Here is a 24,569-nt window from a genome sequence, read left to right as displayed (position 1 = left end):
GTGTCCCGTGTACGTCATCTGTATATCTTCAGTCATCAATAACTGTCTAAGTGTCAATGGAGGCATTATGCTTTCGGGTTGCTCATCCGTCCGTCCTTCTGTAATTAAGTTTTGTGGAAAGCGTAACTTCAGAACCATTTGAAGTATCCTAATGAAACTTGACGTTTGTATGTATTAGTGGACAAAGTTGTGCCTATAAACTTTTGGGTGCATATTCTAAAAGTCAAAGGTCATGGTCAAATTCTCAAAATTTCACTATTTCCCCCATATGTATACAATGCCTGAAGGCATTTCCATGAAACTGAGTGTATCCATGTAGTACCCCTATTCTCACCCACACAAGAAAACTGGAGAATGATGCTGACCACTCGTGGTTCACCCCAGGTGACTAGCAGAGTCACCAAATGGTATCAACCAAGCACACACTGTGTCATACGCTTGAATGAATGAATGGCCCAATAATGATTCTGTTGGGAAGGTTTTTGGCCATGGTGTCAAAGGTCTAAGGAAAAGGCTAAAATTTCATTTTTCTTCATACTCTATCTCAAAAATAGCTCAAGGAGTCTTCATAAACTTAGTACATATGCGTATACTGCCTGTCAGTGTTATCTTTGAACATTTAAGAGTCATGGGGTCAATGGTCAAGGTCAAATTCTCAAGATTTCACTATTTCCCCCATACCCATGCAATGCCTGAAGTTATTTTCTTGAAACTTAGTGTTTACATTTATTACCAGATAAAGATTCTCTGGGAAAGTTTATGGCCATGGGGTCAAAGGTTAAAGGTTGAGTGAAAATGATAGAATTCTTCTCTTTAATGCTCAAATTTCATTTTTTTTTCCATACCTTGGAGATCACTCTATGCATAAACTTAATAAAACTAGGTCTGTACTGCATAATGATTCTGTTGGAGGGAAAAAGATGGCCATGGGGTCAAAAGTCCAGGGAAAATGTTCAAAAACAGTGATTCAGATTTTTTTCCGTAAGTTGAAAACAGCTCAAAGTATTGCCGTGAAAATGGATGTTGACCAATTAAGTAATAAAGAATTATGGACCATGGGGTCAAAGGGCAAGGTTCAAATGTCAAGTGAAAATGTTCAAATCCCCAAATACTGATCCCATAAACAATTTACCATCCATCCAAATGAAACTTAGTTCAAGAAAAGTAAACATTCAGCACATTTTTCACAAACATGTCATTTAGATTTTTGCTAATTATGCGAAACTGTCATCCCACTGGTCAAGGTATACTCTAGACCTCTTGGGAGAACCATGCATTATGGCATAGGCATATCAGTCGCCATAGCGACCTTTGTTCAAGTGGGCACCATGCCCCCCCCCCCCCCCTTGCTATGTTCTTAGGTGTTGTCTGCAAGAATGCATGGAAGGAAAGGTGAACGTGTGATGCTCAGGTGAGCCCTAGACTCTCAAGTCTCTTCTTCATGAGATGTAAAAATTCATTCTCATTTCGCATTGTGATGTTCATGTATCTTCTTGCTGATGTGCTCCAGATACTTATCTTAGGAATGGTGTCTTGGAACCAGCACTGTGTGTGATGTTGAGAATTTCTCTCATTTCGTGATCACAGCAGGAATTTTGTGAGATTAGAACAACATGCTGAAATGACAGTTCAGCTGTCCGTCAGCATTCATCTTGTGTACACAAAATTAAAAGTGAACATTGATAAAATGAGCAGTATTGCATTAATATTGGAGTAAAACAATAAACATGATTCTGACAAACTGTAAATGTTCTTAATGATTTGTCATATTCAGTACAGGCTGAAGGTAATGTATGTACTGTAAAGCAAGAAATATTTGCGGCATGAAATTTTCGTGAATTGTAGCCGACAGCCGTTTTCGCGGCATGATATTTTCGCAAATTGCAATGGCATTCAGTGCATTATGTAGACATTCTAATTCTGAAAATCTGGGCTCTTGCAAAATTCACAAAAATAGAATGCGTGCAAAAATTTCTGGTATTGAAGTAAGCAATGGTAAGCTTATAAGAAACAGTGTATGGGTGTATGATTATGACATTTACTGTCATAAATATGTGGTGTTCTGTATTGTCTGGAAATGTTTCATGCTAAATGTGATGTTTTGAGCTGTTTTATGCTTTCTCAAATTTGGAGAAAAGCAGTGATACAGTGTAAGTTGCCAATCTTTATTGCCATTAAATATGCCACTCATAGGATGCTAACAGTACGTATTTCATTGCGGTGCATGTAATTAATCAAGTCTGAATGTAAACTATGGATATATTAGTAGGTGTTACCAGGTTAGATTTGAATAGACAATGACATCTCAGATGTTGGACTTATGTTACAACTGTTAAACCTGACATATGACTTTGAACATGACATTATGAGACAAATGTCATAATTGTACAGTGGCTACAATGATGGGAGAAATAAATATACATTCAAATTGCTGATGATCTGCAAATCATTTTGCATCCGTAGATTTGGGGCATAAATGTGGCGTTGTCCTCGGAAAGATGAGGTGGCAGTATAGATGTTGTAAAGAATTTGCTAGAAAAAAAAGAGAAGAAAAAATCTGTTGTTGTTCAGGTAAATTGGAAAATATTGGTCATGTTCTCGGTACAAAGAAACTTGACATAAATAGATGCATGACATATCAAACCGTTCCCTTTTATCCTGTGGGACAATCCCTGTGATTTGGATTGTACTTTTTTGTGTTGTTGATTTTTTTAGGGCGAGGGTTGCTTTTCTCTCTCTTTGGGAGAGGATTTGTGTTTGTTATTTAATGCATCTACTGACAACAAGATGCATAATGATGAAAAAGTTCCTTGGTCCCAATTAAATACCTCGTTATACTGAATTCCGCTGGACTATACTAGGTAGGGATGTGAAACCAAGACCATTCTGATTCATTTGGATGTGGAAAGATTCTATCAAACCAGCCCAGATGCTTGAATAGGAATCGTGATGTAATGTTGTCCAATGCTTTGTTTGGTTTCTTATTTTATTTACAGTGTATACAGAAATTCACTCTGTTACCAAGTTGCATTCTACAAGTTGATGTCAAACAAACTGTCAAACTTTGAAAGTTTTGATTACAGGACAAAGTGAACAAGGTTATTGAACTTTACTGCACTTACTGATCAGAAGTCAACTCGCAACATGCAATGGAGTTTTCCCTTGCCTGTACATAACTACACGTACGTGTATAAGCATCTTGCCATTAGGGGATTGCTCTTGTTTTCAGGAGAAACAAAGGTTTTTTGCATTCTTTATTCATTCTGTTATAGAAAGGAAATGATATGTCCATGAAAACATGTACATGTATAGTTCACTTGAATACTTGTGCAGTGATCACAAGTCCGTTGGTCACTTTAACAAGCCACCTTTACAGTTTCATGTTGATAATGTTATTTATTTTGAACATGATAGAACAAAATGTTCAAAGTGAAAATCAGCACTACATGCAAATGAATGTATTGTATACAGCTGTATTGTTTTTAAAAAAATACACACACACAATTAGTTTGTACAGTGCCATCTTTCAACTACAGCAGAGAACCAAGAACAATAAAGCATCAAAAACGAGAACCTACACTAATTGTTGTGCTAGTATATTTGCCAGTATGTTTTAGTTTGCATGTTTTCAAAAAGCTTATTGAATGTGTTGATGGCTTGCAGGATAGCTGAATGCGCATGATGATGTCACAAACATAACCTCTGCGTAAATGCAACTTTCTCTTTGAAGGGAAATGATACGATTGCTGCTGTTTTCTGTTTTGTTTGGAATATTTTGTGTGTGTTCTGAGTTTGCGTGAGTGTGATAGTGTGATGGGAGTCCCAAGAATTCTTGGGTATGGAAGATATGGATGACTGTGAAGTGCAAGGGGGGAAAATTCCCCGAGGAAATGATATTTGACCTCATGCTTTCTCAGAATGTAGAGAAGGACTGTGATAAGTTGCCAATCTTCATTGCTAACAGTACAGTACATGTATTTCCTTCAATCGAAATGTAAACGATGGATGTACGTATAGTTGTTAGGCAAAGAGGAAATACAGAATAATGATGATGATAAAAGTAATATGGAAAATTTGTCTAGCGTTTATAACCAAAATGTTTCTGAGCGCTTTACAATCAACAAAAGAGAAACAAATATATACATGTAAATCGGCTACAAGAATCTCTTTCCTGTCAGGTTAGGTGTGAATTCGTACGAATATATTGAGAATTGAAGTTTGCCCGAGTATGGCAGTGTGATGATAGCCCCAAAGATTCTTGGGTGTGTAAGAGGTGGAGATGGATACATGTGGAGTGTTTGGAGGAGGGGGATCTGAGGTGCGGCTCCAACCACCCGAAACGTCGATAAAACCTTGCTCTTCACAGACCTTTGCAGAAATCTTTGCGAGAACACCCGATCTCATTTCTCTCTCTTTCTCTTCTGTCTACCCGCCCCCCCCCTTCTCTATCTCTCTCTCTCTCTCTCTCTCTCTCTCCCTCTCCCTCTCTTTCTCCCCCCCCCCCCCCTTCCCTGTCTTTCCACCCCTTCACATCACAAAATTCCGCTTGAAATATCCGTCTATTTCCCCTTCGGTTTTCTCTTCTCCATCTCCTGTATGTCTGCTTTCTGCCCTAGCTATTTCCAAACAATATCGTAGTAGGAGATACAAATCACATGGGAACATGCTCACAATGTTCCTTTGAAGTTACAACTTGCCGGGGATACGCACGAAGTGCAATAAACCCTATTTACTTGCAAGCTTAAAGGGGTTGTACAGTTTCGGTTGAGACCTAACTTCAGATTTCTAACATTTTTTTGGTAAGATAATGAGAAACCTTTTTATGAATTAATATGAAAGAGCATGTAATTTTAAGAGGAATTCGGCGTTATTTGATGAAAATTGGTTTTGAAATGGCCGAGATATCCAAAAAAGACCGATTCCAATAAAAGGTGGGACCCAGCTTTTATTACGATCGCTTTGTTTTACTTTGTTTTTGGGTGCCTCAGCCATACCAAAACCGATTTTCATCAAATTATACTTCGAATTCCTCCTAGAATGGTATCCTCTGTACTATTTCATAAGTGGTTTCCTGGTATCTCGAAAAAAGTTGAAAGACAAATTCTCATCTCCACCAATACTAAACTATCCATTAATTGCTCAGCCTGGTTTGCTTGTTTACTTGTTTGTTTGTTTGTTTGTTTGTCCCAGAGAGGAACGAACACCTCAAATTTCTTTTGGGAAATTGGCAAGGGGTACATGCCTGGAAAAAAAAAAATGGGTCAAGGTTATTGATTAAACATTGTATGCCCTACAGTTTTGGTTGAGATGGGAGATTTAGCTTTTAACTTTTTGCGAGATATTCGAAACCACTCTATGAGACGTCAAAGAGCATGCAATTCTAAAGGGTATCAAAAGTTTAGTTGATGAAAATCGGTCTTGAAATGGCTGAGATATCCAAAAACAAGGTGAAACAAAGAGATCCTAATAAAGTTGTGGCCTGTCGCCTTTTATTATCACTTTTTTTTTGGATATCTCAGCCATTTTAAAACCAATTTTCATCAAATAAATGTTGAATCCTTCTTAAAATTACATGCTCTTTCAAATTTCATAAAAGGTTTCTCATTATCTCACTTAGAAATGTTCAAAACATGAATCCCCACCTCAGCCAGTACTGCCCCAGTCCCTTTAAACTTTTTACCTTACTCTATGTAGTCGACACCTTGATTTTCGCCAAAGCACCGGGTGACTTGCAAAATGCGTTAAATGCACTGAAGATACTGTTGCAACTGGTCATTACATGTTAATTCAGACCACTATGGAGCATACAATTTTGATAGGAATTCAAAGTTTATTGGATGAAAATCTGTTTTGAAATTACTGAGATATTAAAAAAAAAAACAACAAAGCGATCCTAATAAAAGGTGGGTCCCATCTTTCATAGGATCGCTTTGTTTTTGGATATCTCGACTATTTCAAAATCAAGTTTCATCAATTTAATAAACTTTGAATTTCTCGTAGAATTGATATGCTCTTGTATTTCATGAGACGTTTCTCATACGCTAACATAAGTTTGAAACCTGAATCCCTATCTCAACCAAAACTATATTGTCCCTTAACTCTGTTTTGTTTTGTTTTTTCTTTACTTTTAAGTTTTAATGTTTCAACATTGCAATTCCGGTCTGTCGGTTAGAAATGAACAATAATTTGCCACGGAAAGCTGGGTAATCTAAACTCTTCTTTTCATTCAGTAGAGAGCAAGGTGTCACTGACCAGGAGCATTATATGCATGACAATGTTGACTGCACGCTCTTGGTAGTTACGGATGAACGCTTTTATACTGAAGGTGGAAACGAATGCACCACCAGTTCGACCTTGCAGCGTTCGCGACGACCCTTCATACATATTCATTACACGTCCTTAGCAACGGTCCTACACAACGCTAACAATAGGCGGCTACACTCCCGGCGAGCGATGTTGATAGTTACCGCGTGCAAAGCGTATCGGAACCCATTCATCGCTGTTGTGTGTCTGCCGTAGTGTATATCGGTGGTGTCATGTAAAACGATATGTGATATACCAAGATAGTTTCTTCTCAAACTCCTCTTGAATATCAGTCAGAGGGTGGATTCAGTCTAACTTTCGAAATTTTAATTCGAAAAAAATCTCCAACTCTTCGAATTTGGTGGCAACGATTCAACGATAGAAGTATATTTGTCGCGTTCGTTGCTATCAACCTCTATTTCCGACTGGGACGGTGCGAACTCGCTCTCCGGGACGCGTGGGGGTCGACAGGGCCAGCAGAGGGACAAACAACATGCTGACCCACCAGTGGAAGAGTTCATAGAGACCTTTACCCCGCTCGGTGTACATCCACATCAACATGTCGCCTATTTCAACAACGCCGAGAAATTGAATCCAGCACATACAAACTAAATCCTGCACAGGATAAAAGAACAGATAACTGATAGCATTCACTGAAAGTTCGTGGAGTTAACTAAGAAATTGTGAAATTACACAGAATGATGTCCAGAGGTTTGGTGTCGTCAGACTCGATAGATTCCAACATCTTGAATGTGGAGTTCCCACACTTCACATGCATCTGTGAAATCTGTGACTGTGGGTAAGTAATTTTACCAATTTTTACCTATGAATAGAGACATAATACCACGGAGAGCTGATGTCGTATGTATTAATAAACATATCAAGTAGGACTACTAAATTGATGTATACATTGTACTCGCGCCTACTTTTGGCTGTGAATTACATGTACAACTTTGTATTTATCCCACAACAGTAATAAAACTGGAATAACATTCTATTAATTAACTTTGTTTTGTTTCAACAGACTTAGAGTGAAACTTCAAGGAGCAAAATAAATGATGCGCTGTACACCAGTGCCTATAGCTATATTTTTTTTCGCATATTTCTTAGGGAATATAAGCAAAGTGCATTTGGGTAGAACTACATACACACTTGTATGTCATGTTTTGTCAGACGGAGAGGATAGCAGATCTAGGCCTACGAATTTTGCAATTATTTTGCCGGATGCTAGTGAAATCGGGGCAAATATGTAGCTGTGATATACTTGCAAATAAGAGACTTGATGAAAGCCAATCACTACACCAGTATACAATGTAACTATATAGCGTCCCATATCTACTGTGTAAGTCATTCATAAATGTAGCTGAATTCTCAAAAGGGAAAAATGGAGTATACATAATACATTGACAACATGTGCTTTTACATTTCTTGTGACTGGATAGCAACATAGGAAAGAGCTACAATACTTGTACCGGTAGCTTGCACTGCAAAAAAAAAAAATAATAATAATAATAAATAAAAATAATAATAATAATAATAATAATAATAATAATAATAATAATAATAATAATAGATAAATAAATGAAAATAAAACAAAATAAGATAAAACATCTCGAGGAAATTTGCTATAGGCGTGATCCATCAGACATATACATAGTCTTGATAATCACAGTAAATTACACAATTGTATTGATTTATCGTTCATGTGTCATGTAAAATACCATAATTTCATTACATACGCATTGGCAACAGTATAGTTACACGAATAATATTCGCCTTATACAACTGTAAATCAACATGTATTCTCTGTCTCTCCAAGTGTCTCAAAGATTTTTTAAAGTATGGGGGGTGACAAAAGTTACGTCCAAAGAAGTGTTTATTAGTGAAATGTCCTTGTTGAAACAACATTGGGATCATGCGTGTACACACTACACACGGTACTTATAACAACCGTCGTCAATATACATTGTATCTTAACAAATCATTCCATTTAATTGCCAGTTGAACACACAGTTTTGATAACGTTCTGTGAGTATAGTATGATAACACTCTGCGAGTATTGCAATACAACTTAGAATCACACTTGACTTGCGGTTAGTTAACAGACAAGACAGTCAATATTTACATTGGAGCTGCATTCAAGTATGATATGCAATAAATTCACACACTTGGCAACGCTCACATTAGACAACTGCATTGTACAACTCTGTAGGTCTGCCATTGGAGAATATACAAACATTTTTTTTATTATCTGCGATATTCATAATTGCACGGTAGATCGACCCCTAGAAATGGTCAACAATGGTTGCACTAAAATAGCGCATATACAACATACTATTGATAACCAACAGGCGTTATTTTTCTTTATAGACTTGTGTTGGTCTTATCCTTCGATCAACTGATTTTTTTATTTTTCTTTATAAACTTGTGTTGGTCTTATCCTTCGATCAACTGATTGCAGTATTTCGACATTCGCTGCTATAACATCCTCGATCACAGATAAAATGGAAGCAAGGGATTATTATGAATGAAGACACGTCTAACACCGCTTTGAGTATTACTGCATAAACATTTATCCCAGATATCCGAGAGAATGTCAAAGATGATTAACCTCTAATGCTTATTTGCATATAAAGTTACTATAAATGGGTAATTGAGCAGGAAACGAGCAAGTCGCCACTGCTCGATATTAGGATTGTCGTATAGAAAATACCTTTGCGAAATATATGTATTGTATTTTGTTGATACGTTACAGGGCAATTTCTGATTCATTTTTTTTTTTCTTAAAATAAAAAAAAAACATATCGTTAACTATTTGTGTTGTTACTTATAATGGTGCTGGATAAGTCTGACTATATCCACACGTAGCTGGCCAGTGTTGTTTCACATTATATGCGATACCAATTCTTTGCAGTAAATACAGTGATCTATATTGTGCTGGAATTCGGTCGAGCGCCACAAGTCGTAATCACACATCGAAAATAATCTATGAATCTAAACCAAGCTGGGGATGTACTCGATCCTCCGGAAGATGCCTTTTGTCCGCGAGCTAATATCAAGGCGTTATACACCTGCACGATCCCATCAAATATTCACCAGTGCACTTCACCTGTCATACTATCCCTTGTTTCGCCTATACCATGATATCTCACTTCCTGATGTTGAGCTTCATGCTGTTAGACAGTAATGAAAGGCAGCTGCTGAAACTAGATTCAGACGTGTCTGTGCAGTTAGAATCACATGTGTAGTTGAACTTCGTACCTCCACCCATTGCCGCTTTGTATCGTAAATAGAATTTAAAGTCGATCGCTTTATTCTCACTGACACACTATCGTCATCGAGCATTGGCCGCATCGTCACGCGAGTGTCGCTCTTACAAAATGAAAAATTCACATGAACCTGCAGCATTCTGCGACACGTATATTAATAGGCAGCTGCTTTTCTGGAATAGCGGAGAATGACAGAGTATGTCTTTTGTTGAAGAAACGAACAACCCAAGCTAAGTTGGGTTATGTACACTAGAGGATTGCAGGGTAAAGCCAGAAATAAGGTGACAGAGAGAGATCATTTTGAGAAATCAATTTATCGTAGGCATAAACCATGCTTCAAGTCATAACATTCATTGTAATGGAAATATACAGATGTATGTTGTTGTAGTTGTTTTTTGGGGGGTTGGGGTGGGGGGGTTAAAACACAAACACTTTGGTAGGATAACGCTGTGACTAACACATCATTCTAATACTTAATATTGTTATATGTTACAAAAGAGATAGCACGAAATGGAAATCTTCGACAAAGATGAATATTCTCATTCTCTCCAACGGTGTGTTTTTCTTCGTTTTTATATTTGCTATCATCTTGATGAGGTCCCACTAACGTTCACTATAATAGACCAAAAGTAGGAAAGGGGGAGTTGCCCATTGTGATTCACTGTTATTGTTCAGGCCTACACTATGGAGAGAATTACAGGGGGCGTCCTGGAAAGGGGCATATTCTCCGGATTTGCCATACAGAGAGCGAGAGGGAATAAATTAGAGAAAGACAGGAATAACTTACAAAATTTACAAATAAGAAAGGAGAGCAGGCAAGTCAGTGAGAAAGGAGAAGCGATACATATACACGAATAGACCTTACTCAATTGGAAATGATACGGTTTGTACAAGTCATAATAATCCTTGCATTTAAATGTGTTATTTCCAATGGTAGACTATGTACGCGTAATTGTTTTTTTCCGCAACCATTCAATATCATTTTTACAAACTATTCCATAGACTATGTTATTTTAGAAGCTTTGAGACCCAGTTAACATGCCATGAGAAAACAATCATGAAACACATGTCTTTGTATTTCATCGAACCTCTTTCCCTCCTGCAATGTACGTATAGGAGACACAAGCATCACAATGACTGCAAGAAGAAGCGACGTCCTGTGAACAGCAACCGACCATGTGACCTCAGCCATTACCAGCAAACCTTCACGGGTTTCCCTGGGGCACAGCGTCGGCTACCTCTCATTCCTCCGCCGACACCCCGTGACCCCAACCCACCTAAGATGGTCTTCAATACCACGCAGAGGGTTGACTTTGTTCCACGTGGGGATGGGAAGAAGCCCACCAAAATAAAGCCCGTAAGTCCCACCCGTTCGTTTTCTATTCCGTAAGTAAACCCATCTTAGAAGGAGATAAAAATGGGATGTATTTAATGAGGTATATGTCAGAAAGACATACAGAAATAATTATTGACTACATGAAAGAATGAATCAATGCATGGGTAAATGCATTGATGAAATGCATGAATGCTAGATAGATCGATAAATAGATAGATAAGTAAGTAATTGATCAAGATTTCTTTTATACCTCGAAATTAAAGTTGACGGCCATTGAAACTTTGCAACCCTGTCGTATCCGTACATGGCATATTAAAATCTTGTATGTTCACCGTCTTTGCTGTGCCATTTTAATTTGCTTGTAGACCGAAAACTACGAGCCTTCCAGCGCACCCCTTGATGGGAAGACGGTCTACAAGGAAACCTATCCTGGTCACACGCAGTTTCCTGAAATTGCAGCTCTACGCCCTCCAACAAGGTCCAACCAGCATCGGGCGAGATCGGCGAAGTTCGACCCGCGCACGAGCCACAAGGAAGAGTTTCGACCATGGGATTCGAAACCTTCGGCAGCGTTCGGCGAACTGCCGTCATTTGCAGGTAAAAATTAGAAATACAGCTGTATTCCAAACCCTGATTTTGGTTCCCTTACAAATCATGGATTTTCTGAGGTGTCAGAGTAGTAGGACTACTCTTTTCTGGGTTCGCACAATCCATCTTTGTTAAAGGACAAGTCCACCTTCATATACATGTGGATTCAGTGAATGCAGCAATATTAGTAGTTTGGGGAAAATCAGACAATCCGTTCAAAAGTTATGAATTTTTAAAGTATCTGCGTAGTCACTGCTGGATGAGAAGACTACTACAGTGTATGATGTCATATGCGTACAACCATATAAAGAAAATAAATAGAGAATTTCACAAACTTTACTTTTTGAATAAAGTGCACATTTCTTCGACTTGTTACTGACATACATGTATTATGTTAAGGGTAATATTATTTCCCCTGCCTTCTGAAAGAGAGAAGTCAAATGTTCTTTTGTTACGCGAAAAAAGTGAAAATATGTTGAATTTTCTTTATTCTTTCTTTATATCGTTGTACTCATATGACATCACAAGCTATAGTAGTCTTCTCATCCAGCCTTGAGTGAGCAGAAACTTCAAAAATTCATAACTTATGAACGGATTGTCCGATTATCCTCAAACTCTCAATGATGTGCTCTACTAATACTGTTGCATTCACTCAACCCACATGTCTATGAAGGTGAACTTGTCCTTTAAGTTAGCAGAATGAAACCGTCTCCTGTGTCGTCGAGAATATAATGACAGAGCGTGATATTTTATTTTATGCTATGTCTTGAGAAGAAAAATAGAACATGTCCGAGAGAGAATGTGATATAAGTGGCAAAAATATATTATACATAATAGGAATACGTAGACGACGTAACGGTAATGACACTGAAGGAGACCATCTTTCATTCCTCCGCCCCAAAGGGTATGGGGGCATTGAATAGAGGGGTCCCCTTGTAGTTAGTGAATAACTCATGACTTCCACCCATCTTCCACGCAACTGTGCCAACTTGTTTCGACGATGCAGATGCCAATTTTACATTGTAGAAGAGAGCGTGTGGTAAATGTGGTGAAATATTTTGAAGTTATGGTACAACGTGTGGAAATTTCTAGAAAGCAAATGTTGTAGAAAAAACGAGAACTTATGATATGTTTTGTTTTGTTTTGTTTTTGTTTGTTTTTTTTTTGCAGGTTCAATTTTGTACCCGGGTGACAAGCTTGGCGAGCTGGTATCGATGACACAAAACGATTTTGTCGAGAGACCGATCGATAAGCGAGAGATGATCCGGGCAGACGTAGGCAATATTCACGTTAGAGAAGGTAAACAATATACAGTTGTCAAATTCCCCTCTCATTCTCTCTTTCTCTCATTTTCTCTACTTTTGCCTCTTTTAATTGTTTTCTCCTTTGCCATATTTGATTGAGGGCCCCTTTTGTCTTCTCCACTGAATTTGGTTTGCATAGTAGTTAAGTTCATTACACAAAATGTTTTGTGTGTCAATGATAAACTTATTTCACGAAGTAGATGAACACACAACTGCCGATTTGTACACGACAGTGGCGTATTATAAAAACGGATTCCAATATGTTATTTTCTACAGGAAAGTTCGATCACACCACTGTGCACAAGATGACCTACACCGACCAGGGTCCCGGTCACAAATCGAAGACTGCCCGTCCTTCCAACCAGTACCCTTCGGCTGCCCGCCGGGCTAAGTTCGACGGGCTCACGCAGAGTAAGCGTGACTTCGCTGGCTACCAGAGTCAACCTTTACCACCCAAGCCATGCACACCACCACCTACAACGATAAGACTTAGCATGGATTCAAGGTACGGTCGGCTTAGTCCATTACATCTGCGACAAGATTCATGTTTCATCATTACTACAATAGATGTGATTCACTTTGGTACCTAAGTGAACATGTATTTTCCACTACAGATATTCATAAAGTTCTAGTGTGTGAATAAACACATTCTCACTTCACATTGTCATCGTTTGTGTGGTTGTTTTCTAAGTTATCTTTGTATTTTGCAACCCCGTTGTGGCTTTTTGAAAAGAGATAATCATTCGACTTTTTGAAAGCTCTTCTCTATTTCATAGTACGCGTAGCATTGGTGTGTCTACTTTAAAAAGCCGATATATTTTTTAAAACTCTATAAGGGCATTGCTAGTCAATATTTATTAGTCCCTGCCTGGTGATCGGAATAAATGCTCCACCGACCGCTGCGAATGTATGACATTTTATGCTTTCACCAGAGAAAAATAATGACCATCGCATTGAAATTTGAACGTTTATTTTGTTACAGGATTGACTTTGTGACAGAGCAGAAGCAAGAGTTTCAGGGTGTTGACGTCATGACTAATCCAAAGCCCGCCCTCATGAAGAAGGATTCAGACAAGTACAACCCGCCTACCGTCAAGTTTGCCACTGACTCGTCACACAAGGTTAGTTTACACATGAAAAGCCTTTTGGCACGAAATACATGGCACAATCAAGGAGGTGTCCTCCCTGGCACTATGTATTCTTCCAGCGACATCGCTAAATCTTTAGCATCAGTCATGTCCACCGTTCTGCAATAGAAAATGACTGTGAACAGAAAGATAGTTCGACAACATTATTTTTATCAAAAGCACTCAGTCGTAATTAAGAAAAGATTGGGGAGGCTCTCGGGGAACACAATTTCATCATGCTGCATTTACTAGTAAACGTTTGCAGGCAACGAAAGAATTTGTCACGGGCATGACTGGACCGCAGTTAGGGCTTTATAGGTATAAGACCTGCACCAGTGATGTACACGACACTGCAACAGAAAGATTGTTTATAAGGCATGGCAATAAAATAGAAGTTAACGTGAAATAACGGAACAGATATACGAATACAGGCGTACAACATATCATATTCGCGTTTACATCATTTAAGACCAACTGAACACAGCTCACTCATGATGGAAAAACGCCTTTACTGAATATTGTATATGATAGAGACTTTATCTTTGTATCAGATTAGGCTGGTTTGTGAAACATTGTACATATATCCTTCGATCCTCATCCTCTCCGAAGATTAATTTATATGTGAATACTGCTACGGATAGACACACTGAATTCACTAATCATTTTCTGGTTTGATTGTTTACAGGTCGATTACCGTCCCATCGATGCCAAGGATGCTTACAGGCAACCAAACTTTCGGCGGCCGCACACGCAAGGCGGGATGAGATCGGCTAAATTCTACGACCAGACGACAAACAAGCGATTTTTCAGAGACTGGGGCGCCAAACCACGCATCCGCTACGGCGACTTCCATGAGGCGAATGTGTACGTGAAGCCGCGAGGTAAAATGGAGGTAGAGAGCTGGAATAGCTCCACCTATAAGCACGTCTCGCTGGACGAACCGACGCCAAATTTCGCTCCCGAAAATAAACCTATGGAGCACGCAGGGAAGCAGGACTTCACTACCATACACAAAATGACCTACCAGGGGCTACGGCCGAAGATGTGCAAGTCACAGTTGTACTTGTTGCAGCAGGAAATGAAGAGGAGAAAGGCGTTGAAAGAACGGGTAGCCAAAGAGGGACCGTCCGCTACGGGAGTCCAGTCCGTGCGGAGGACGGCTCTTGCAGGCACTGTCTGACCAGGGAGGTGGAGGTCTATAAGGTTGCTAAGTGACGTGGTTTAGATTGTGCGCCACTGTATTTCATTGGGGATATTACCATAGCCTCTAATTGTCATGGCAAAAATGATGAAAGCATCGAACTTATTTTGCACTCCATACGAAATCCCATCATGATATTCATTGTCACTGGCAATGGTAGGAGAAATTATTTACTGCTTTTCATTGCCGCGTGGAATGTTTTTATTGATGGTCACTTCTTAACGGGAAAGTATTACAGTATGTCGTCTATCTTCCAATCGCTCTCTAAAATGGAGACCTTTGCATATTGGACACGCCCCTTAATTATGCAGTATTCCTAGACGGCCTTAATGGCCTCCGTTTTATGCAACGGGACATATGAGATTATAAAGTGTTCTTCTAAACCATCTTGTACCGTGCCTGAGATTAAAGCTAACTCCAAGAATTATGTGATCAAAGGCAGAATGTTGGGGATTGGAAAGAGAGAAACAAAAATTATTATTATTATTATTATTATTATTATTATTATTATCATTATTATTATTATTATTATTATTATTATTATTATTATTATCATTATTATTATTATTATCATTATTATTATTATTATTATTATTATTATTATTATTATCATTATTATTATTATTATTATTATTATTATTATTATTATTATTATTATTATTATTATTATTATTATTATGGGTATTCCCACCATATTGTAAGGTTCATACCTTCAAGTGGCTATATGAATAGAATACGATTAGTATATGTTAGCAACAGACGAGTTGTCTGTGAGAAGAAAGAAAGATGATGCTCGTGGAGATATAGATACCCTGACAATACATTGTACTATATAGCTTTGACGGTCAATTGTGTTCTCACACGCCCGATGTAGTAAAGAATGGTGTTCTGATGAAAGAGAGCTACAGTATTCCATTCCTCCAGTATTCGCTTTTGAAGCGCCCAGTATTCGACAAGACGCCACCGCATAGTCACTACACTGCGATAGAGCTTTCTTCCACCAGTATTTGTTTCCTTGGCAATATTTGATAAAATATACACTTTTACACTTTAACTACATTGGACCGTTTTTAATTCTCCCCGTAAATGCGTGCTTTGGACAAACACGTAGATTACGTTATATTATTTTGGACACTACAATATAGCACAAAGTGAAGGTTACCACAGGGAACCTGACACAGGCTAATTTCGATAAGCTCGCTACAATGCGCTGGACAGGAGCTAGTGTACTGTACTTTTGGTTTTGTATAATACTTGATGAATCCTGCATGCTTTCTTCTCTCGTTCACGATTAGTCTCTATAATGATGACATCAGAGCTTTTTCAAAACATGTCTATGAAATGCATGGCATTCTTTTGAAGATGACCATATAAACTTGAATATATTTTCCTTCCCACCGAAACGAAATGGACCAAAATTCTTTCTTCGTCGCACAATAGCCCGTCCATTTTCATGCATTAATTTTGCTACCAATTCACCTCCGTGCTGTTTTGATACAAAGTTTTTTAAGAGTCTGATATATACATGTTTTTCTATATGCCATGGAAAAATGGCCACCTTGCCGTGTCGTTGGAAGCATAATGTGAATGTTAAGGTTTGTGCGACTCTCTGTCGGTCTCTTAAAGCTGAACTCCGTTATACGCAAGTCACATACATTGTATACCATGCGGACAAGTCAAAGGGAAGGGGTTAAATTACACATAACAGTCACCATACTCAGCCCTTGTACCAGTGTACTTTAAAACGTTTTGACACACAGGTTTGTGGAAGCAGAACGATTATCATCATGATTTGTTCCTGTGTAAATCTGCATTATTGCACTAAAAGCAATAGTGTCCTTGGGACATGCATCTTTCTGGTACGACGGATTCCATCATCTTTAGCATAGATTATGAAAGAAAAACTGTAGCCTAAGCATGCGTTGTGGTTTATACTTTCAGCTATGATACGCGAAAGTCGTTAGTATGAAATTATCTTGGTTATCGGGTTCTGTCTTTGCGTCTGCCTCGAATGCTATGTGCACTTCGTTGACAGAAGGACATTATTTATCAAAAGGAATTCTCGATGCAGGTGGATACCTGTTTATATCTAACACTGTCTAATGAAGAAGCAGAAATTGCAAGTTTTAATTGACTCTGTATGTATCATCAGAGTGCATACTCTTATGGTCCTCACTATTGGTTGTATCCACTCCGTCAGTAGTAATATAAAAACAATTTGATTCTCTGTAATTAGGATGGTAAGATGCATGTTTGTGTGTCCGTCATCCATGTGTTCCTTCATTCAGGATCCGCAGGGTGGCAGATTGTCCCCTTCTATCTCAACCTTTGAGAAACAAAGAACCTCCTTTATATTGGTTAAATTCACCAGAATGACACAGAACAAAATACCTAGCGTCATAGCAAACAAACTTCTTAAATTGGCTTCCTAGACGTATCCCTGTATACATTTGCCTGTGTCGCTTTGGTGACAGTGGTGTTCTAATCTTTGCGATCTGGCTGCTGGAAATTTCATAGTACATTGTAGTTCTTGTATATTCGTGCCACGTATTGTAAATATCTTCTTATCATCTCAAAGAGAATTTTCATCTCATATATGTTTGTCACAAATCATTTTATGATTTCATTGGTCTTTGGTGCAAACTATTATTGACGTGTACACACTGCTTTGCAAAATAAATTTCTAATCACGCTTCTTTATGGTATTCACCATGATGATATAGTAGCCTGAGTTTTTGCGGTGTATACTGTTCTTGAACAGTAGTCATAAGAGATCAGCGAGGAAAACTTGTGTATAATGTGTGAATAGAGTGTGAGTGTGAGGAGACGTCTTTCTGCCGTGTGGAGAACTGAATGATGATACAGCGTATAATGTTTTCTTGGTGCTGATGACACTGATAAAGACAGTAAAGATGCTTATTGGCTTCTTTACCAAATTATGATACAATGTATGGCCACTAATACGTACAGGCTAAAGAACATCCATTGCTGTCATTTATAGGAACCTTCTCTCTGACGGATGAGTAAGTTGTCCTCATCTTAAGTATATTGTGGTTGACTGTAATCAGGCCGGACGCTTTTGTCTATGCGCTTAGAAACATTAGGTAAGCGCTATATAAATGTTATTCATCATCTTTAAAACCGGAGGGGGGCTTTTTTTTTGACACACACACACACACACACACACACACACACACACACACACAAGCAAACAAACAGTCAAGCATCAGATGGTACACGTGTACATTAACCCACAAAGGCAAGAGTCATTATTTTTATCAAGGCCTGACGAACATTATTCGTCCGAACGCACATCATGGGGGCGTTTCATGAAGGAACTTGTCGGATAAAATATCTGACAAGTCAATTATATCCGACAAGTTTTGAGAAATTCTTTAGTCTGATTGGCTGATTTCTCTGAACTTGTCGGATATAATTGACTTGTCGGCATTTTATCCGACAAGTTCCTTCATGAAACGCCCCCAAGTCTCAAGAACAACGAGAACAGCGCCCTCACATGTTCATGTCCTGTCTGTTGTGTGCCTCGTGGTTAGGGTGCGTCCTTCTTTATAAGGCCGCCAGTTATCTATCATCACTTTTGACACCTTGTACAAGCATTATACATAAATGTTAAATGGAAGAGGGTTATACTGTCATTCACTCATCATTTTTAATCAAATAGGTTTAGCAAACATATTAACAGCTGTATAAATTTATGTCAAAAGCACAATACAATGTCTTAGTCCTGCACCTACAATGTTTACAGAAATTAAATCAACAATCTAAAACCATTGAAGATAACGTTAAGATCAACAAAAACCACAGGACGTGAAACTAAGTTCATAAGGATTTGCTTCAAAGAGATTTGATGATAATGAGTATGACTGTGACAACAGAAATGTTAATGTGTATACAGTATTCATTGAAAGCATTGTCCGCCTTGAACAACTTAACAAAACAATGTAGGAATTTCGGAGCTTGGGTATTTGTTTCAAGTTCATCGTGTCTCGACAACCAGGGATTGCCTGGTAGTACGGTTGCTGCTCGGAAAGCAGTAGATGACAGGTTCGAGCCCCCTGGTTCCTTTATTCCATCAGTCGCGATCGTACAAATTTCATTTGTAGAGGGAGACAAATTGAAGAAAATTCACACCTCAACAGTATTCATCATTAACTGCTCTTCCGTTTACCATCACAACCGTTTTGTCGTTCAATTCATCTCAGTTCAGTTTAATTCAATTTGCATTCTTTACTCATATGGTGGAACACCCTCGTCAGCTAAAAGGCTTGTTTTCAGAGGGGTCCACACTGTCATGGTAAAAATACAAAACATTATACATATACATATATAATAAACAAAAATTACGGAAATGTGTTTATGAATGGCATAATCATTGTCTCAATCCTCAATGTAATTTCCACAACTCACCCTGTCATTGGTAATATCACCTTACACTACTTTATCAAACTTGAAGTCTGTATACTCTTTATGATGAATCATCGTCATACGAAACGCCGTCTTGTTATCCAATGGTGACAAACCCATGAACAGGTGTTTCGATGAGGTGATATAATGCTTGCGTCCTGTACACTACGGGACATGTTGCCATGACAGCTGGAAGGAGAATGGATGGTGGGTGTGCTTTGTGGTTAGTGTCGTTAATTTGGCGCTTCAATCGTTTCTTTTGGGTTTTCTCCATTTCCTCTCTATTTCACACTGAAAGGAATGGTGGTGTCGAAGCGATTTGTCTACTCAAAAAAAAAAAAAAAAAATCCGAAATCAAGGCAGCCACTCTTCTTAGTTTTCAGAGTCTGAAATGAAATTATAGTCCAGTAGCTCTTTCCTAATCTGTGATAAATATGATGTAAGAATGTAATAGGATTTAAGTTTGTCTGTTTTTTTTTTTACTCACAAACATTGGTAACCTAAACCTCAATCAATACTAGTAACTTTGACCTTTAATATGCCCTCAGTGTCTCGAGATATCGTCGAAAACTAAATTGGTTATTACATTATGATAAAACCATGGATATCTTGAGAGGAAAAAAAAAACACGTGAATGAAATAATCTGGATTCCTATAAGATTAGTTCAAAGAACATTATTAGTAGGACAGGGAAGCATTGATGATCCATTCAAGATGAACGAAATTATTTAATTGCACCAGGCAACGCCGAACACAGCTCCATCATTCATTTGCAGTCATCACCTTAACAACCAAAGTCTCCTTCAGGATGACACATTTCCTACCAGGGACAAAGGCATCTCTCTCCAGGCAGGTGGTGCGGCATCCAGCCAGGGCTGCGGAGCTGATTCCGCCCCAATCGCAGAAGACGTCATTCACGCCCATGAAAGCTGTATGTGTATTCCTTTGACAACCACTGGATATGACTCTAACGACGCTCTGTATCATCTATTTAACTTCTCGTTCTACGGATCTAGTTCTAGATTAAATTACTGGTTTAATTTTACCCCATGTTTCACTTCAATCTCCTCAAGGGTTTATTGTGCGGTGACCCATTTATTATATTCTCTTTTACTTATGTTCGCAATTTCTCACGGGAATTCAACGTTCAAGGGCGGTACGCCAATTTGCAGAATGGCAGGTGAAACTCTCGCTCGTGATACTGTAACAAGAAACTGCAGTTGCCTGCATCCGCCTTATGAGATCTTAGCAGCTTTCCCGCTTCATGTCAATTCAGACTGAATCCACTACTGTTTTGCGAAGAAATTGTGAGCTCAAAGTTATTGGTATTCGTGCCATAAGGAGTCCCTGCTGTATGGCTTCTGCCTAGGAATGACGTACCACGGTCATGAGGAATCAGACGTCACGTTAAGATGCAGTCAGCGGAGCATGATATACTCTACATCAAGGTATTTGTGCTGCAGCCTGGACCCAATGACATGACTGAACATGATGAAACCTGATTATGATCTCCCTATATCTTCTCTCTGTGAGCATCGGCACGGCACGATCATCTTTGTTCCTACGGAAAGTCATGGCGTATCATTGCCATGATACCATCGAGAATATACAAATAGTTGTGATCTGACCTAGGAAGAAGTATTCCTCTCAGCGGTGGGGACGGGGAGATGAGAAATGTGTTTTTGATAGCAACATTTCAGTGGCGTTCTTTCAAATATACGGAATACTGTGGAAATAATTACATCAAATCATGCAATCCTTAGGTACTATTGGACTTATAATTCGGACCTTGGATAGCCAATATTCTGGGAATTCTTTGACAGCCGTTTATGATACCAAGTGCTCAATCATATGATTAACATCTTTTTAAAATGGCCAGTACAAGATTTGAATTTTATTCATACCTGCTCGTTGCTTACCACGTATTTTCAGGTAAGACTCTAACTGATGTCAGTGTTCGTAGCACATTGCCCACACACAATGTCACGTGCGAACGTTTTCCTCGCATTTCAACAAAAGATAGATGGAAAGATTGATAATAGAGATGCATACATACATACATACATACATGTTATAGAGAAAGAGAGAGAATGTGTGTGTGTGTGTGTGTGTGTGTGTGTGTGTGTGCGCGCGCGCATGTATGTGTGTTTGTATGATATGTGATGTGAATGACAATATCTGGAAAGGAAATTATGACATACCGGAAGGACAAAGAGAGAAACAGGAATGTGGGAATGGATTAGAAAAGGGTGCCGTCAATAATTATTAACATTCATATGAAGCAGAAGTCACATCATTATCAATCATCGTATGAATGTCTCACATCAAAACACTACTCCAGGTTACATCAACCAAGCGAATGGGTCAGAGATATGTCCACTAAACTGGCTTGAATTCAACTCACACTGCTACTACTTTGAACACGATGCCGACCTCAACTTTCAGGATGCCCGAGTACAGTGCGGGCACGATGCTGATGGAGCAGACTTGGTCGTCATAGAAACTGAGGGTGAAATAAGGTATCACTTTATCTGTCTAAATCACAAGAGATATCATTTGTGACTGATCACTCTACTCAAGTTCTTGATTTCATCTTTTGACTCTTTTGAGTTTCAAGAGAGATAAATAGACGCGCTAACACGTAATCATCTATAATATGGTTTACGAGTCTGCCATGAGTATTCAGTATGACGCGTATGAACATTCTTATCCTTTAAAATGTTTAAGAGACGGAATATCTTCATAATGTATATAAATGACTAGTCATTAGTTTTTAATGATTATCTACTATCTGCTCTTTTTAAGATGAGACATGTAGGACATAAGCCTTATTAACCGATATGTATTTTGGTGGGCCGACATTAAGCAAACAAGAATATTCAGACCAAGTGAATACATTATGTACTTTAAAGTATTTCATTTGTTGTTAACATAATGTAGGAGAACAGTGTTCGGGCTGATTGGTTTCTTTTAAATGGAAAACAGATCTTTTTACTAGCATGATATTTGCTATTAAAACCGCAACTTCAGACGCGTGTAGTTCCATTAACGACAGTTTTGAAATATGCGGGACCCCTACCAGATAGAATGGTGTCAAAGTGAAAATATTACACTTACAGTGTTAGCTGTAACGTTAGTGTTTGGGACTTACAACATTTCGACATGATCATGCACTCACTGTGACTATGGGTTTATCTCCTTTAACTCCTATAGCATTGCATTGATAATGATTATCGATCTTGCTTGTGGCTTGACAAAATAAAGTAAAGCGTATAAGTTCTAAGTAATCCCGTGATGTTATCCTCATATATACCTCCTTTGCTGCAATAATCAATCAGAAAAATGAAGACGCACCTCCATCTCACAAAACTTCTGAACAACAGTAAGTGTAGTTAACATACGAATTCGAGGAATCCCTATTCAGTTTCATCAACAGAATTATCGCCCCTCCTTTCCCCTCGGGGTATATGTGGATTGGTCTAAGTGGAAATTGGAACTTGGACGGACGCTACTATTGGATAACAGGAGACGAGCTCGTTGAAAATTTGTCTAACTGGGAACACGGCCAGCCAAATAACTACTTCGGTGAGTTCCAATCAGAGATAGTTCCAGTATCAAGTTGTTAAGTAAAAAGTTGTGACAACGTACATGCATGTATTTGGGGAGTTATTCATGAATACATAAAACTTCGATTGTTTTTCTCCATGCATATACTGTATATTCACGTCGTTAATGTGACATCTGGTAACCATCATGTCCGTCCTCGCTAATGTTTCATGTTTTTATTCTTTTCATCGTTACCTACTCCATGGCGGATTTTTTTTTCTCTCTCTCACCCTTTTTGAATATCTTGCATACACTCTTGAAGGATGCATCACTCTCAAAGTTAAAATGCTTTTTTTTCCCTAACTGGCAGTTGCCGCGTGCATTCTGGGCAAATAATGAACTTTACCATGTCTTTTTCAATGTTTTTTTTTTTTAACTTTAAACATGTAGTTCTCTTGATTTGAAGTGGTAGATTAAAATTCATTGGTTATTTTTCTATTTCAACAGCATAGGATTGCAGGAAGCTCTCATTTGTGATCTTATCACATAACCAGATCACAGCGGTTAACAATTCCGTCATGAACTTCTATTGACAACACTCATTAACATTGATTAAGGTGAAATACGAGCAAGGTAACGAAGTAACAATTTATAAAAAAAAAAAAAAATTGTTCTGTCATTCTTTGCGAAGGGGAGCTGGTATGGCTCAGAAAGTGAGAAAAAAAAACACATCAAAACCTTAACGAAACATGCACACACAAACACACACGATTGTTTGTGTGCGTGTGTGTGAATGGGTGTGTTGATATGACTCAGAAAAGAATAGTCTAGAATGCATTGAAGAGGAAAAGAAACGGGCAATCATGAACGGAAAATTATGTAACTAAAATCTTTGAATAGGTTAGAAAATAAAGCTTTTATTCTATTATTATTGATGGAACGCGGCTTTCAAGGCGATACACTAGTTTCATAATGGTTTAGATTTATGTATTTTTTCTACTGTTTATTGTTGATGCCTATAGCTAGCTGTGATGTCATTCACCTTCATCAATTCACTATATAAGGGTGGAATTTACCTTGCATACATTAGCTATACTAATATATTACTTGGTAAGGTAAACCACTGAAAACTTTCAGGACAGTGGTGAGCAACATTGGCGTACAAGGTATAAATACACTATGGAACTCACTCATCCGAAATGAGTTAACGAAGTGGGGGAGTGGATGTGAGCAAGAACCCTTGGACTGCTGGGTGTAGGGGTAAGAAGAGTATTTCTGTGTGTGTTTAAGTTTGTGTATAAATCCAAGATGTATGTCACCCCAGCTTTTTAATATGTTTTGTTTCGATGAATTATTAATTACATATTGTTCACATACATTCAGAATGAAGATTTGCTTCAATAAAGATAGTAAAAATCAAATAAGAATTAATGAAAAAAAATGTGTCTGTTTGTTAGCGTGTGTGTATGT

The 24,569-nt window shown here is 38.3% G+C and overlaps 1 protein-coding gene across 1 annotated transcript; it reads left to right on the top strand.

The window, feature by feature from the left end:
• The first annotated feature begins 6,964 nt into the window (after positions 1–6,964).
• LOC140229989 (uncharacterized) lies at positions 6,965–15,198 on the top strand. The gene is made up of 7 exons (XM_072310186.1): positions 6,965–7,102; positions 10,689–10,929; positions 11,274–11,505; positions 12,667–12,795; positions 13,077–13,305; positions 13,783–13,921; positions 14,613–15,198. Exons 1-7 carry the CDS (start codon positions 7,002–7,004, stop codon positions 15,105–15,107), a joined length of 1,566 nt encoding a protein of 521 aa, XP_072166287.1. The 5' UTR covers positions 6,965–7,001; the 3' UTR covers positions 15,108–15,198.
• The last annotated feature ends 9,371 nt before the right edge of the window (positions 15,199–24,569 follow it).

This window comes from Diadema setosum, chromosome 6 (genome assembly GCF_964275005.1).
Source record: "Diadema setosum chromosome 6, eeDiaSeto1, whole genome shotgun sequence".
In the NCBI taxonomy this organism is placed as follows: domain Eukaryota; kingdom Metazoa; phylum Echinodermata; class Echinoidea; order Diadematoida; family Diadematidae; genus Diadema; species Diadema setosum.
The sequence above is the reverse complement of the archived record's forward strand: the minus strand, read 5'-3'. Positions and strand labels throughout refer to the sequence as shown.

What these genes read in the sequence shown, in the direction of transcription:
- LOC140229989 (XM_072310186.1), top strand. Translation starts at nt 7,002, where the DNA reads ATGATGTCCAGAGGTTTGGTGTCGTCAGACTCGATAGATTCCAACATC. An exon ending in AGCCCACCAAAATAAAGCCC is followed by an intron (nt 10,930 to 11,273) that starts GTAAGTCCCACC and finishes ATTTGCTTGTAG; the next exon opens with ACCGAAAACTACGAGCCTTC. An exon ending in CGAACTGCCGTCATTTGCAG is followed by an intron (nt 11,506 to 12,666) that starts GTAAAAATTAGA and finishes TTTTTTTTGCAG; the next exon opens with GTTCAATTTTGTACCCGGGT.